At 39.0% G+C, this 17360-nt stretch overlaps 1 protein-coding gene across 2 annotated transcripts in view; it reads left to right on the top strand.

The window, feature by feature from the left end:
* The window catches only part of DCDC2 (doublecortin domain containing 2), a 68375-nt gene that overhangs the window by 35217 nt on the left and 15798 nt on the right, over positions 1-17360 (top strand). For both annotated transcript variants that reach the window (XM_055706279.1, XM_027799187.2), the window contains one exon: positions 15495-15595. In XM_055706279.1, coding sequence (XP_055562254.1) covers positions 15495-15595 — 101 coding nt within the window. The remainder of the gene's footprint in view (positions 1-15494; positions 15596-17360) is intronic.

Here is a 17360-nt window from a genome sequence, read left to right as displayed (position 1 = left end):
TCACCATTAACATTAAGCACTAAAATGCACCTGTAAGATCATACCTAACACCACTCAATTACTTTGAAATTGAGTGCTTCAATGTACTTAGTATACCTTTCCCTAGGATGCAATAATGCCTTTCAGAGAGATAGGAAATGTCTAGATTCATAGCTACATTTGTTTAAATTTACTTTTATCTCTGAGAATCTCTGGAGAAAGCATTTCTTTTAAAAAATATTTTTTTTAAATTTATTAGTGTAATGGTAGCTTTACAGCTGGAACTATTCTTGAGCAATATACTAATAGCACACTGTGTGTTACTCAGAACTTCTCTAGGTTTTATACATACAGACAGATAGTCTATTTTGTTTGTTTTCTATTCAAACCTACAAATGTAAAAGAGTAGTTAATACACCATGACATGTTTGGTAACCAAAGTCTATCACTATATGTTCCTTTTCATTGTGCTTTCCCATGTAAATGAACAGCGGGCTTCTCTCTGGAGAGTCACAAGCACTAGGGTGTGGGGTTTGTGATGATGTTGGTTTTGTTGCCAAAGGCATATTATTTTGTGATTTGATAGCCTGTCTCGCTATCAAGTTTGTTTGTTTATTTCTCATTAGCTGAATATTTTTCACCTGTGGGACTATCTGTTGAGTTAAATATAGCACAAGAGCTTGGTTAAGTATTTCCACCAAATTATCTATCTGCAGGTGGGAAGTGGAAGTTCTTAGCTGATGGATATACATTATGGAACAGAGGTAGGTGGCAGAATAGTCCCCTTCAAAAGCTTACCCTAGAGTGCCTCACCAGTCAAATCAGCCTTATGAGCCCACTGACTGCTCGGTCAGCGGGGGATCTGAGAAACAAGTATGTGTTGAAGTAAGTGAAGCCTGAAATATTCTGCCCTTATCAGCTTTGGCATCATTTTTATGGTGCATCATAGAGGAGTCACCTGGCTCAGTTTTGACCTGTGCAGCCCTTTCTTGACCAAAAAAATAGCTCGCAGTGGGGAAGTCTCAGTACCGTGTTTCCTTGCTAATGAAAGAAAAAGCTTGTTTGCCTCTTTCAAGCAGACCATGTTGTGGCTGGCTTCTCTGCTTGCTTCTTTTGACATACTAAGGTGACCTTTAGCATACCAATGAAGCATGAAAGAAAGAAATGTTAGAAATATGCAAACACTGCAATTATTTTCATACCCAGATGACTTAATGTATCTGTATCCTACAGCTGGTTGTTCCTGGGTCAGTAAGCTGCTTGGGTTTAACCTGCCTGCCCATCTCTTGCTCCCGTGGAGTACATCTGAATGTACTTGCCTTCTTGAAATAAGAACAGAAAGTGTGAGCATCATCATTTGCAGTGTTCTTTGGTATGTTATCTGAGGGACCAGGTTTGCCAGGTATCCTGCCTGGTGCTATTTCCAACTTTCTGTATGTCAAGCAACAGTGTTGTCATTGTTCTTGTCTGAGTGTTCCCAAATATACTGCTACTGAAGTTGCATTTCAGCCCACTATTAAAAAGTTCATTTCTGCACTTTGCAGAAATCAGTACCCTGAGTGGGCAGGTCTTCAAGCAGATCTGTAAGTTAAGCCCACTGCTTGTATCTGGGTCCTACTGTGGGGAAAGCCTTCTCACCTGAGCCACACTGTCTCTGACAACCTTTGTTCTGATTAACCCCATGCAGAGATCCTAGTAGAGAAGATGATCTGCAGAAGTTCCCAACTCCATTTCTACTTGTCTTTTTTTATCCGTAGAGGACATCTTGTAGGGAGTTACTGCTGCCTGCTATGCTTTCCATACTGTTGAGGTGATGCATCAGGGAGAGGCCGATTTCTTGCTAATAACTGAAACAGGTGACCTTCAAAAGCTTTCTAGTTTATACTGTAGGCTGCTGTGATGCTTTCATTCCTGTGTCATTGCTGATTGCTCATCTATGAAGCTGAAGCTGTTAATAGTGTATGTATAATTCTTTTATCTGTCTTTTTTAAAGAATATTCGTAGTCAATAATTTTTTTTGAGCCTTTCAGATTCTCTTGTTATTGGAGGTTTCATTAAGCATGAGGGGGGAAATAGGTAGAGAGCATCTAACTTCTTTCTAAGGAAATAAACCTATTTCTGAGGAATTTTTTCCTCCTCTTTGCTAGAACTGATTGAATTTGTCTTTTCTTCCTTTTCTCTCCATCCTTCTAGCTCTCTGAAATGAGACTTTTAGTGTCTGCCATATAATAACCTTCTGTTTTCCATATGAATGCAGTGGTAGTCTGGTTTCCCTCAGAAACGTTTTCTTAATGCCTTTTCAGATCTCTGATGTTGTTTTATCCTTACCATAGCTGTTAAGTGTTGTTAAGAATGGTAAAATCATAGGAAATTAATTTAAAGAATTTTGGCGATAAGTAAGGATGACTGACATGAAGTATACCATGAATTCAGTAATGAAGAACACTGGTAAATCAATAGGCTTTTTAAGGCAGATTAGAGATGGGAGGTAGAAAACACTCTTTTTATTACTCTCTTGATTTGTTTCAGGTGTATTATTTAAATATTGTTAGTCTCTGTAATTTTTGCTGAATGCAAAAGTGCTGCTGTCTGAATATATGAATATATATATGAATAAGTTCTATAAAATCTATAAAATTTGGTTAATCTGGGCAAAGATGTGTGTCTATTTATTTATATCATAAGAACACATAGTCTTCTACATTTCCAAATAAGTTGAGTCAATTTCTTCTCCAAGTGTATCTAAAGAGGTGGATGATACTGTGATGTGAGTCAGTGCATTAAGATTACTCCTCTGGCTCACTTTATTTGGCCCGTGTTTTGAATTAATCCCTGAGTCCCACAGCATGGCTTTCTTCTGTTAGGTCACAGCTCAGATAAAGATTTTGTAACTATCATCAGGTCTGAACTCTAAGATCTCAGCGGTGAAGGGCACTGTGTGAAAGGGTCTTGCAAGAAGAGCTGTGGGGTTCTGCAGGAGATGGCATGGAGTCTGAAGATGAACCACTATCAAAATAGCCAAATTCCAGTATGTGCTTAAGCATGTATTTATATTTTTTTCTCACCATGTTATGCTAACACGCATGCTTAAACTTTTTAAGCATGCAATCTAGGTATCATTTCTTTAACTGAGACTTTGGCACCTGCTTGCTTAAAAGTAAAGCAGTATGTTCCTGAAAAGACCCAATTTGTCAGTCACATATCACTTAACTGTGTCTTTGTTAGGCTTAGTCATGCTTAAATTTAAGCATGGACATGTGGATTTGGAAGCTCAAGGCTTTACACATATTTACTCTGATGAAGGAGCTATTATCCTAAACCTAAAATATATAAATCACCACACAAATCATTGGGAAACCATAGGATTTTGTTAAGTGGTATTATTTCATATTTAATGGTAGTTTCCACACACATGGTGTTCTCAGTATCACCATTAAAAAACGTGGAGAAAACAGTTATATTTCATTTGACGCAATTTGTAGTCTCTGTTGCAAAAACAGAGCTAAAAGTTAATGATAAAACCTTAGAGAAGTATATAATTCCTAACGATATTAATTACCAATGGCTGATGTAACTTTCACAGAGATTTTCCAGACCAAAACCATTATGCAGGATATAAGTGATCACATGAGCGTATCTGCATTGCTATATTAAGTGAAAGCATCTATTAATGCCAGTGATATTGATAAAACATTTTTAAAAAATAATATATAAGCCAAGCCATATAAAAGCCTCTGATCTCTAGTTGTCACGTGTAAACATGTGCCCGTTGCACCTTTAGGTTTTATTCTTGTCTTCATTTATCAAGTGACAATGTTGTTAAGGATGCTTCTGTCCATCGTAAACTGTGCAATTTAAAATATAAAATGTACACACAGCTCAAATGAAATGGCTGCAGAAATATTTGAATATCCTGTCATTTTAATTGGGTGGTGTGAGTGTTCCATTAATACAATAGGAGGCTTATTTCAGTTATTTTTTTTTGTCGTTCCATTAGTTCAATAGGAGCTTATTGCATTTATTTTTTTCTCTTTATGGAAATGTTTTTAAAGGAGTTTTAGTTAAAACATTGGCATTTAAATAGCTCTTAGCTAAGACTGAAGACTCTCAGGCTGAATCAGTCTTAATGGAGAGGATTGAATTAGTCCAGAGGCAGGATCCTGCTTTTTGTGGAAAGAGGAAAAAACATGTAATGTGTGTTAGTATTTAGCAGGACTTGCAGCATACTGCTTAATTAAAGTAAAGAATGTAACCCAGCTAGTATAGGTCAATTTACTCCTTAATGGCACTATCAGTATTTTCTGACTGCAGCAAAATTGTCAGGTGACCCCAAGTTTGCCAACAGCTGGATTTCATACCTGCAGTTTTCTCCATTCCTGATACTCCCGTGGAAGAAAGATTTGTGTGTCTGTGAAACTTGTTTCTGTTTGTCTTAACTCGTCCTGTGGCACCCATGATCGCTGTGGCGAGCTTACCCTAACAACTCCTTCACTGTTTACCAGTCTGGCCTCCCTGCATACTCTCCACCTCCTCTTTGCTCCCTTCCTCTTCCCCTCCCATCCATCCCCACTCTTCGCTATTTCCCCCCCTGCTCTTTTCGCTACTTTCTTTTCCAGTTATTATCTGATGCTTTTTCTTGGGTGCATGCAGCACTTCATTCATTTTATCTGATGTCATCTGTTTACTTTCTATGCCATTTGTGGTCTTTCCTCAGGTAATCCTTCCTGTGCGCTGCTGATTCACCAGGATCTGGAGGTCTGGTTTCGACCCCTTTTCTGTTTCAGTCTTCCTGTTCAGCAATTGCTTGGGCCTAGATACATTCTGCAGTCAGTGAAGTATCTACAGGGAGAGAAATGTGGGTAACAGGAGGCAGTTTAGCCCTCCTAAGCTGTTCCCACCCCTCTGAAACATCCTCCATGTGGCTAAAGGCCATGTCAGGGAGCAGCTGTGGAAACGCTTGGTTTGCCAAGGCTCTTCTGGACTTGCTGCATAGGGTCAGAGGTGGTGAATGGGAAGACAAAAGCTCTCCTAGCTTGCTTCTCCACCTGGTTATCACAAGTCTTTTTCCTTTAATCAGCTTGGGAGCAGGGACAACTTGCTATTCTTGTCTATTTTTCTCCTCATTTTATACTTGGCCATGTGTAGATTTGCACCAAGTGGTGACACATGCTGTGGTTTTGAAGAGCAGACTTGTCAAGAGGCTGCATCAGCTGTATAACAGGCATCTCTATAAAGTAACTTCATAGCTTGAAAAGTTTTCTTTAGACTTTATTCAGGTCATAATTCATGGCATTGTAGCTTTCTTTTGGAGTGCTTTCCAAGTCCTTACATGAGTGTGAAATATAACCTTTCTCTGAGTAATACAAAGTTATTCTTTTGAATGTATCCATTAAATATATGACCTGATGCTTTTTAAAAAGTTCTTGGTGTTCTTTTGATGGTTGATTTATGGGCTATGGCTTTTTAAAGCAAAGGTAGTTTTCTGTGCAATTGCAGTGTACTTTGTATCAAAATAATGGAAATGTGTTGAGAACTCAACAGAGCAAAGATTATTGGTTTCTTGCATTTTAAGTATTCATTGCAAGTTAATGTGAATGCTGTGCTACGACTGTACACAAGAACAAGAATCTTTAATTCAGTTAAAAGGAAAGAGGCAAACTCTCTGGACAAATTTTGTTAAAAACTAGAGAACTGTTTAATTTTTAACAAAAAAAGTCTCATTGAAGTTAATGTTTAAAGATACTGAGCCTCTGGGTTTTAGAATACAAATAAGTGACCACGACTAACACTGACTGGCATGCAGACATGCTGTGTGTGTATTTGTGCTTATACACAGGAAAATAGTAACAATGATTGCTCCCAAGTACTGTTTTGATCAGTATAGCTCCACCATCTACTGTGAAGGCTCATTGCAATTCCTCAGTTGGCTTTGCAGGTTTATTCCAAATAATTTCTTCAAATTCAAAGGCTTTGGATTGAATAAGGGAAGCACTTACCACCATCTTACAATTTTTATTTTTTTTTTCCTGATGGATTGTCTTTTTCACTGGAATTTTAGTTATCTGCATTTGGCTGTCACTGATGTGGGATTAATTTATTTTAATCTGAAACCAATAAACTGCACAGTGAGTTTACACATGCACATTTTGGAGTATACAGAAATAGATAAAAAGAAAATATTCATAGTAGAAAATGTATCCCATATTCTTTGATGTCCTTTTCCCTGCCAATTTAGTAGCTATGTGGAATCTCCTTCTTTTGAGTGCCAGATTGCTTGAAAGTGATTGTTTCCTGGGACTTAACATCTGAAGAATTATGTTCATAATGTCTTTAAAGCTTAACCTAATCTTCCAACAGAGTTTAGTTGGGCTAGCTATGTATTTACTTTGAATGACTTTTTTAAATACACTGAGATTTTCACCAGCATGCCATCCATATTACAACGGATCCATTTCATAATCCTCTCAAATCAAGATGATTAAAGAATTTTTTAGTGTTGAAAGCTCTTTGCAAGATTTAAATTCACACTTCTTAGAGCAAATCCAGTACACTGTGAGCTGGTGCTAGGTTTTTTGTAACTTATAAGGCATACTATTAATGTTATGCTTGGACTCTCATTGCACTGGTAGAAACCTAAATAATATTGAATGTATTATATGTAAAAATAATTGCAACTGGAAATGTGAGGTTTAGAGCTTAGACTAGTGCTGCTGGTTCAGCAGAATTTGGGCTTATGAAAGTGACACCAAAGGCACATTTAATGATTCGCATCTTGATTTATGGTTTAAAAAATAACAACAACAAACAAAATCTACTTAATTTTCGGTTTGTACTATATTCTGTAAAGATTATACTGTAGGAAGTTGAACAGGAAAGTAGCAAGCGTGTAGAAGATTCTTGTAAGAAAGCACCCTCACTTTAAAGCCTATTCTATTCAAATACAGTATTTTAATTGTAGTCTCACATCTTGCAAAGTAACCCCCTACCCAAACTATAAAACAAGTTCTAGAGATAATACAATGTGAAGTTTGAGTTCTTGCTGTGATTTGGAGAAGTACTACACTGGAGATGGGCTGAGCCACTCCACATTTTTTCAGATCTAGTTTGGAGTATCATGAGGTCATAGAAGTTTAGCAAGCATTCCAGTTTCCTGGGTTTACCATTGGCTAAAAAAAGGGTGGGTGGGGGGGTGGGGAAAGGCCAACCCTTAGTTAAAAATGCTGCACAGAACATCAGATACAGCAGCTGCTCCTGCTATCATGCTATCATCTCAATTACTTTCAATAAAATGATGGACTTGCCACAGAATATCAGCCTGGACTTCTGAGTATCAGCTGTGCGTTGTGAGCTAAAATAGTTGTCCTTTTTTTTCTGCTAACAACTTTTAGGGTGAAATAACTCTCTGTAGTTAAAGCATAAACACAAAGACCATATCACTGCTGTATGGTCAAAGCAGGCAAAAACTGTGCTGAAGAAATGAGATCATCTCGTTTCTTATTTGCAGAGATTTTACAGGACCTGTAGGTTCATTCCTCACATAACAGAGATAAAATCGCAATCTATAGCAAGAAATGAGAAGCCTTGTTGCTGTTAGTGTGTGTTGTTACAGTGCTGAATTGTGGTAGCAGCACATACTAACATCAGTGGGGAACCAAGGTGATGGTAAACCTTGCAGCCTCTTTCTCTGAGCGCATGGTGAGTTTCTTTGGCTTTGCTTGTAGGAAAATGAATACGTTGCAAAACATACGATGGGCAAATTGTACTTGGCAGCAGGAAGGCCAGGTTGCTTAACTCGCTGCAGGATGGAGTGTAGGTGTACTGGTGCTTGCTTTGGAACGACTGGACCAGTGCAGACGTTTCAGGGCTTTTGCATTTGCTTAGTGACAGTTTAGCCCTTAGGACTCAGCTGTAGCCAAGAGAAAGCTGCGTTTTGGAACAGACATGGAATTAAAAAAGATGTGGCTTAACAGGAACTGCTTTATTATTTTCAAAATGCAAATGGTCTTAATGATCTGTCATTTAAATAAATGAATAAATTAGATGCTTAGAAACATGGAGAATAAATGAGGTGAATGACTGAAGCAGGGAGAGGGAAGAAAAAAACCTTGTATTATGACACACAGTCCTTTATTTTTGTAGCTGTTTATATATATAAAGTTGACTGAGCTATCGCAGCTAAGGCAGCTTTTCCTCGGCTCTAGCACTACCGCATTTCCTATCAGTAAAGGATACTGTTCATACAGGGTCAGCCTCTAGAAGCACCGTTTGCAGTTTCTGTTGAGGTAATCAGATGTCAGCAATCTATAACGGTGTGAAATCTTATTAGAAATTCAATATTTTCTGAAGAGAGGAAGTAATTGCTTAGAAACTTGAGGCTGCAATAGTATCAGGTGAAGAAAAATAAGTATTTTTTAAATATTCCCAGTGGTTTCATATGTCTATTGCTACCGGTTTATTTTGAATTCCATTACTTTTTGATGACAGGAGCCACAGGCACATACATGTATGCAAACCAAGGCAATGGCTTTTTGCTGGAAATGGGCCTTGTACAACAGTGATATTTTGCAATTAAAAAACCCCAAACAAAACCACCACCACCAACACAACGCAAACAGAAAAGCAAATTATGTTGTAGACAGGCATAAATGCATGTCATCTGTATTCCTCATAAGAATCTATTCAATTTAATGAGCCACAGATTTTTCACATTTTGTTTTTAATTTGACTTAATGTTTTTATGAGGCAGCCTCTGTGTAAGTCACATTAATTTTTTTTTTATAGTCACATTAACTTCCTTGCTTACATACAGAGCTTTCAGTTAGTAAATGCCTCTGATTTCCATAAAATATTCAGGGCAGGCTATTATTACAATGATTTTTTTTTTTATCCCTACTGTTAAACTTCAATTGGTTTAAAATTTCAGCTGCATTAATGACTGTATAATGTTGTAATTTGTGCTGCAATAAATTTTTTACAGTTAATACTGGTTAGAAAAGGAGCTTATATAAAGGCCATTAATTGCTATGCTTAATTATTTAAAATATATAGATTTCTTATGAGTTAGTTCAATGTACAACTCCATTTCTGTTCAATAAAGTCATAGAACTTTCTTGTTTATTAAAGAGCACAAAACAGATTCCAGCTGAAATACTGAATGGTATCAGACAGAAAATGATCTTTGCACTTTAGCCAAGGTTTGCTCAATTATACATGCACCGATTCATTGCTTCTTTGTGTACATAGTGAACAGTGACTGCACAATACACTGAACACTGGTGTGTTGAACTACCTGTAACGTGTCAGGTGAAATGTCAGAATGATTTGGGCATTTATGAATTTGCTGTTGCTGATAATTAATCTCTTCTCTACCTATCGGGAGATTAGCCAGAATATAAAATACCTAGAACATGCCCCTGAATGGTCAGTGGACTCCCTTTCACACATATGAATTCTCAGGGGCTGCAAAGCCAGCATAGCTGTGATGGGTAAGGGGACAGGACAGAGTAGGGAACTCTGAAGATGAAGATCCTTAGCTATTAAGAGCCATTATGCAAGAAGCATGATTCGCAACAGTCTTAACATTGTCTTAAATTCTATTGGGGTTTTTTTGTCCATTTGCAACAAAGTCACAGAGGAGAAAAAGTACTGTAGGAAAACAGTACCACCACCTTTTCTTGTCTTTGGTGAAACCAGCTGAGGACCGAGCTGCTTGCTTTATGAAATAGACCTTGGGGAAGTGCAAAATCAGAACCCCCACACCCTATTTATCAGTCATCATATTTTCTCAGGTTTTGATTCAAATGTGACCACTCTGCCCTTCTCATACCCATAGCCTTCTGGACCTGATTTCCAAAGAGCTAAGCCTTCTGAGATCATCCTCCCTCATGTAATTTCACCACCCTTTTCTGCTGAAAATGTTCTTTTGTTCTTACTATTTGTGTGGCTCCATTGGTGCTAGCTGTAAGCCAGTGTTTTAACAGCTGTGTCACTTGACTTCGCTTGGGGAGGGCTGGGTGGATTCACAGCTTTTTTGAGACACTAGCTACCTCTCTTCAGCAGAGCTGTTGTCAGGCTCCAAGTGTTCCCTTTCCTGGTAACCCTCACAAGGCTTTGGGGAATTCAGCGCTTGAAGCAGTCAGGGTCCTCTTGATATTTCATCAGCCTTTCCTTCTGGGGGATTACAGAGCTGGGGAAGAGGTGAGATAGAGCATAATTCTTCAAGACGCTCCTTAGGAAAGCACTTGCGATTGCAGTTTCCGTTCATCCTGAAGCCGAAAAGCGCTGTAAGAATTCTTTCCCCAGGCTGTAGGGACACTATACAGAGCCTTACTAAATATTGTTTGTTGTAGGAATAAATAAGAATAAGAAATCAAGAAAAATATTTGCCTGACAACAATGAGCGTTTTTTCATTGTTGCATTTTGCTGCACCTCTGTCACAAGTAAGTATGTGTGGGAACTTCTGAACATAGAAATTCAGTTGCAGATAGGTACCAGTAATACAACATTCCTCTTCTCAGGCTTTCCTGAAGGAATATTCCTTTAAGAAGCCTAAACTGGCATGGGTATCTGCTGGCTTGTTCTGTCCTCCCCTCTCATTCTTCCAAGCTTCTACTCTCCCCCTGTACACAGCCCATTTTTCTGCCTTCCTGCCAGCATGCTGGGCCCCATTTTTTCCCTTAATTTCCACCTGTGTTTCCTCATCTTTCTATTCGCTCTTGTACAGTTCCTCATTCCACACATTCCTTATTACGTTACTGTGCCCTTGTCATCTCCTTCTGTGTCCATATCCTCTACCCTCTGCATAGCCCCTCTGTCCAGTTGGCTGCCCCTCATGAATGCCTTTTCCCTCTTGTTCTTCTTTCCCCTTCTTCCCTGGATTACTGAACATGACCCTGCTTTAAAATAATGGGAAATAATGAGAGATGTTTGTTTAGGTTACCTTCCTTCTTTCTGTATACGGTATAAAAAATAGTGGTGATTTTTAGCTCAAGACAGTCTGTTTTCACCCAGTGACTGGCAAAACCTGAAAAATTCCAGTCTTTTCTGGTTGTCTGGACATAGTAGAAAAATATCCTCACAGAAGATCAGGAGACTCCCAATACTATTTCGCTTGGCCTGTTGACAGAAGCAGCACTTACTGTGGCATGGGGAACTGAGAACCTAGCTGAAATCTATCCTCTGATTTATACTTGTCAGCAAAGCTGCAGGGAGACATTTTGGAGCTCAAAGTGCCCTTGAACCCTTTGCTGCCATCAAAGTCTACTCTGCTTGGAGCAAACTGGTAGAGTATGCCAAGGCTGATGGCGAGCCTGTGCTTGCCTGCCTTCCTGGCCCACTCCTAGAGGTCTGCGCCTCAGTGTTGCCATGACCCTGACTGTGGCCAATTCTCCATTAGTTTGAGGCACAGAAAGTCAGAACTGGCTCTTGTATGAGAAGCATGTTTAATCTACAACATTTTATGAACTGTTTTGGGTAGGCATAAATGTTACATCTAATGGAAGTGTCAGGAATTCTCTTTTCAGTAAGGTACAATACTTATTTCTAATTTCAGTGCAGATTGCAATATAAGCACATAACTATAGAATGAAGTTGTGCAAAAATATTTTTTCATGTAATTTATAGCATTTCGTAAAATGCCTTCTTGGTTTTTCCTCCCTCAGAGACGTTAGAAACTACACTAATGATTCTGACTAATGATTCAGGGACAGAGATGTGAAATATTGCATCAATAAGATTATTTTTGCTTTTTTTTCCTAAATAAAAATGATTTCTGAAATGTTTCCTACAAACTATGAGGCAAAATTACCCAGCCTAACACATTTGTTTGGGAGGTGCTGAGTAATTTGCAGCACTGAGAATAGTGATTCATGTGGTCTGCAAACTCCTGCTGACAAGATCCTGACACAGAATCACATAAACAAGTAATATGTTGGACTTTCACTCGGCTGCCCTCCTCCAGATATTTGTAAATACACGAGCAAAAACCATAAATGCCTCTGGCTGAAGCAGAGTAGCAACACTATTGGTGTTTACATTTTAAGCTGTTTTTTTTTTAATGCTCCATTTGGTCATGTTATTTTTGTGTAAATTACTTTACAATTTCTGTATTTCGTTCACTTTTGGTACCAAAAGACAAGAGTAGATGTCCTAATGTAAAACCAATTTAATTCCTTGTAATTTTCTTTGGAATTTTTAATTTTTGTTCAAGTGTTACAACTTTCCCATTTTTCAGTTAGTGTCACTTTTCTTCACCTGTTTTGGCACATTTCAGACTTCAGCATTTTTCTTCCTTCCCTGACTATTAACAGTACCTGTGTTTTGGACATTTGTCTTCCATACTCTCATGTTTGTGCAGAGGTAGATAATTCATTTCCCTTTTGTGTATTTTTTTTTACTTAAATGTTTTTTCTTTTTCTTTTCTGATAATAAATCTTTTCTGCCATCCCTTCAGAAACCAACTATCGATCTTTTGTGTTGTATGCATTTGAAATATGCTATTCTTTAACTACATGTTTTCATTCTTCAGAGAATAGAGCTGTTCGGAAAATGGGATAATTTCCCATTTTGTTTGAAAACACTGTCCTTGAAGTTTTTTTGGTGAATTCTGTGGTTGCTATTCTTTCCCATTACAGCCTGCTATCTAGTTTTGGCATCTTCCACTCTATGGAAGAGCAGGAATGCTATTTCACTTTAGAGTGCTTTCTGTGTGAGATACACGGTGGTATCCTTGAGAGATGCTTGAATGTTGTGCAGACCTCTTTTCAATTAATCCTTTTTCATTTATGACCAGCTTTCCGAGCAGACACCTGTTAGAATATGCTAATGTGCTTGGAGGAGATCCCATGGTGGTTTCAGATTTTGCTTATAGAAATCGCCCTGTCACTAGCTTTTTGTGTACGCTGTTTTGAATGGGAAAGGTGGTTGCATGACCTGGGCAGAAACTTACTGTCTCCTTCCCTCCTCCCTCACTCTCTCCTGTTTTCATGATTAAGGTATTTGAAAATACTGCACATCTGTCTCCTTGTTCTGGGTTCTTCCACGTGGCCCCAAAGCTTATCTACTCTTCTAAGGAGAGATCCTTTACAATTGTATCCTCAATTGTTGAGATTAATTTTATGGATTTGGCCTCCAGGGCCAACATATGTTTCTCTCTCTGGTACTTCTTCTTTTGCCCTGCTGGAGGAAAACCTGGTGGGAGTTAACTCTGTACTAAAGTCCTCTAAAGGCCAGAAGAAAAACCATTTTGGTTGAAAGACTTGGGTATCTTGAAGGCAAAGGTCTTATTACAGACGCAGTTCTCTCAGACACTGACTTGACTTTTCAGGTCAATGTTCAGTGAGCCAAGGAATCTAGGACAAGGCTATTTTCTTAGGTACTTAAGGGAGAACCTTGAATTAGGAGAGTCATCATGGTGGCTTTCAAGGAACAAAGTACATTTTCCTCTCAGAATATGGTGGCGATCTATGTCTCAGTTGAGTGTCTATGAAGAGGTAACAGTGATAACGTCAGGTAAAAGAAACAGAACTTTCTGTCCCTTACAGAACTCAGAAAAATGGAAAATGTGAAGTGCATTGATTATTTGAATAAGTACAAGTCGTACCCGTTCAGATATATTTTGTTGCTACTCTCTACTGGTCCATGTTTTTATTGCTGGATTTCTCAGAAAAAGCCCTGTCTCAGCAAAGGGGATCTGTAATGAGATATGTACACACAGATTGTCCAAGGTTTGCCATACTGCCAGTAAATATTTGATGTCCTTAGTTGGTTTCAATGAAACATACTACAACATATGCATTATATTTAATAGTACACACAAAAAAAGGAAATTAATAAAATAAAATTATTATCTCCATGCTAAGTGTGAAGACAAGACCTTTTTCAGGATGTGTGAGATATTTAGGATAAGAATCCAGTCAATGATGCTAAGAACTGCATGGTATTTCCAACACTGGTACTTCCAGAGGATGAGTAATACGGATCATTTGGCGGGATGCGGGGCTTCCTGTGGGGCTGATGCTCAGGTACTCAAGCTGCTATGGCCATCATAAAATCTCTCTCCTAAAATGCAGCCAGCAGTACCATGCTGGAATATCACTGTGATGGTTCATGTGCTTCCTATTCCGGCCTCTTCATTTCAAACTGTGAGAATGGCTTTCCTTTGTGGTGCCCTGGTCGGTGGCCTGTCAGTAGACATCTAAGGCCACCTGGATGAGCTGGCACCTCCCCTCCAGCTAGCCATTTGCAGTGTACCTTTGAATGTTGTTCCCAAGGGAAACTCTTCCCTTGGATTTCATGGTGATGAGAAAGTAACTGGAAAACTAACCTTCATAGTAGTCAGTGCTGACTTTTTATGCAGGTAGACTCCAGATTTCTCTAAGTCTTGGGTTTTAGCCATTATTTTTTCCTCCTCCTCAATGGTTCTGTCAGTGGTTCAGTGCTACGCCAGGGCTGTTTATTTAAGTGTCCAGCAGCGTAGATCAATTTGCATGGTCAGTTGATATTATCAAGTTCACATTGTTTTATGAAGAATGAAGAGGCAGTCCAAAACAGTACAAACATTTTTTCCTCTTATTGTAGTTGCTTATTTTGTTGGATATGAACACATCAGCATAGGGGCATCTGTCCTTTCTAGATAGATGGTGGATAGATAGATAAAGTGGGATGATTTGGAGTAACCTGTGTTTTAATTTCTGGGCTGTTTTCATTCTGGGGGAAAAGGGGGAGAGGAATGTGTGTCACTTGGAAACTGCTTGTTTTCTATATGTACCTGTCTTTACTTTCCTAGTTAGCTGGTACTGAAAGACCTGTCTTAGGAACTTCAAAGACCCCTAGTTATTACTTACACTTGGGGGAAAAAAATGACTAAATGGTGTAATATCTTTGAAAAATTGAGTATCATTGTAACCATTAACCTTGTTAGCTAGGAGTATGTGCTTTTTTAACGTGGATGTGGAGTTTCAGCTATAATTCTACTTGCACATACCCCAGGGTGGGGAGTGGCATTAATCTCAACTGTTTGGGTTAATCTTTCACTCCTGTTGTGGTTCACCACGTTGATTCAAAGCCTGAGATTTTTGCTAGATGTGTGTTAGAATGCTAATTGCTAGAGGGTACTATCATTGACTGTAGAAACAGAAATAATACATTGTTGTTGTAATGTATTAAGTTCAGATTCACTACTGACTTTGCCAGAAGTGAAGGAAATTCAGATACAGGGCTTTGTTCAGTGTCTGTTCCTTTTCCCTTCCCTCTTCCCTTCCCTCTTCCCTTCCCTTTCCTCTTCCCTTTCCCAAACGGTGCAGCATGTAAGTATTTGTTATTAAAAAGGAAAGGAAAGGAAAACAAATTGACAATAATGGGAGACTGAAAACTTCATTAAAAGACCTGTATAGGGAATGGTGGGTCAGCTCAGAAACCTGTTTTCAGCAACCACACTGAATGCAGTTCCGTGGTTGTGCCACACAGTGTCACAGTTGGACTTCACTTCCTTCCGCCTGTGTCTTTCCCATTGTAGGTGAAGATATTTACAAAGCCAGAGAAGAGGAGTCTGAAATGTGGGGGGCAGCTGAAGTGCAGGAAGATGAAGATACTCGTGTAGAAGTTCCACTGGACCAGGTATTGATCAAGCTTGAAGTAAACGTTTTTTCTTTAGGATCACAGGTTGTGTGTTGTTTTTCTTTCCCGGGTTTCTTTCAAGTGTATAGCATGATTCTGTGGGGATGACGTTAACAGCTCTATGATATGGCTTCTTTTATGGGAGCTTTAGCAGATCTTCCTTTCTCTGTTACAGTGTAAAATACCAGTTACCTTTTCATCAGCTTCAGATCTGCTCTGAGAGCCCTTATAGGGCCGTAGAGACTCAGGATTCCCTGTCACAACCTACCAAATAAATCCACTGGGATTGCAGTCCCTTTATACTGGTGGAACAGTGTAAAAGGACTATGCACAGAATCAAGGTCAGGATCCCTGCAGTCCTCAACCACAAACAGGTGTGGATTTATCTGATTTTTAGTAAAGCTGCCAGCACTTTCTTCTGTTGGAACAACATGATACTTAGTTGGCCAGATTTTAATTGTAGGCGTTATGTACAATAAATGGGTCTTGATAACCAAAGATAAGATTATATCCCTTTGTTTTACTTTTGGTTTGTTTTAAAAAGAAACTCCTGTGAACTGAAATAATATAAGAAAGAGGTAAGCTGAAGTTTATTCCAATGGAGAATAGAACTGCTTAAATTATTTTCTGAAAAATTACCTTTTTTTTTTTCCCTTCCTGCTTGTGAATTGTTCACAAGACAGTCCTCTTTTTCAGCTTACGTCTTTGTAGAATTTTCCAACTTGTTTGACTTTGTGTCCAGTCCACAAGACATTGCATTGTGCTTTTGTTGTCTGCTGATAATGGCTCGGGGAGAGCCACCTAGGCCACAAGATACTGTTTCTGATTCATGCTGCAGTGTAAGGAATCACAGTTTACCAGACAGATTTCTCAGGCTAAAAATCATCCAAACAACATAAGAGATTCTTGATTCTTGGGCATTTTTCTGACCTCCTGGTGGTTGTCTCAGTGCTGAGAAACAGTTGTTAATACAAGATTGTAAACAAGTGGGAGAGAGGGAGTTAAAAACTGTTGTTTGTAAATAGACTTTAATTAGCCAGGGCAACATGATGGAGCACAAACAATCCAGGAGATTTCTGGAGTGTGTTGGAGACAAATTTTTCATGTAGGTAGTGGGAAACATGATTAGGAGAAGCATTCTGCTGGATTTGCTACTCATGAATTAAGAGGAGCTGGCTGGGGATGTGATAGTGGCAGCCTTAGCTGCAGACAATAGGGTTCAAGACCCTGAAGAAAGTGGGGATGGAAAATAACAAAATAAAAATCCTGGAATTCAGGGGAGTGGACTTTAGGTTGTTTGAGAAACTGGCAGGCAGGAGGGTCTTGTGTGAGGCTGCCCTGAAGTGCAGAGGAACACAGGAGATGTGGCTGATCTCCAAGGGCATCTTCATCAAAGCACAAGAACTATCCCCATGCACAAGAAGACAAGCAGGCACAGCAAGAGGCTGGTTTGAGCAGACGACTCCTGACCTCACACTAGAAGAGGCAGAAGAGGGGATGGACTGCTAAGGAGCAGTATAGAGACATTGCCTGGGCGTGCAGGGGTGGAGTTGGGCAATCCAAAGCTTGGTGAGAAATGGAAACTGATGCATGTGATTGGGAATAACCAACATGGATTTACTACGGGCAAATCCTACTTAACTAGCCTCTTTGCCTCTGTGATGAAGTAACTGGCTCTGTGGATGAAGGGACAGCAGTTATTGTCATTGATCTTGCTTTTAGTGTAGACTTCCGTTTTTGTAGGAGAAATTCGAAGAGTGGTAGA

This window comes from Falco cherrug, chromosome 3, assembly GCF_023634085.1.
Source record: "Falco cherrug isolate bFalChe1 chromosome 3, bFalChe1.pri, whole genome shotgun sequence".
In the NCBI taxonomy this organism is placed as follows: Eukaryota; Metazoa; Chordata; class Aves; order Falconiformes; family Falconidae; genus Falco; species Falco cherrug.
This window is presented reverse-complemented; position numbering and strand designations above follow the sequence as displayed.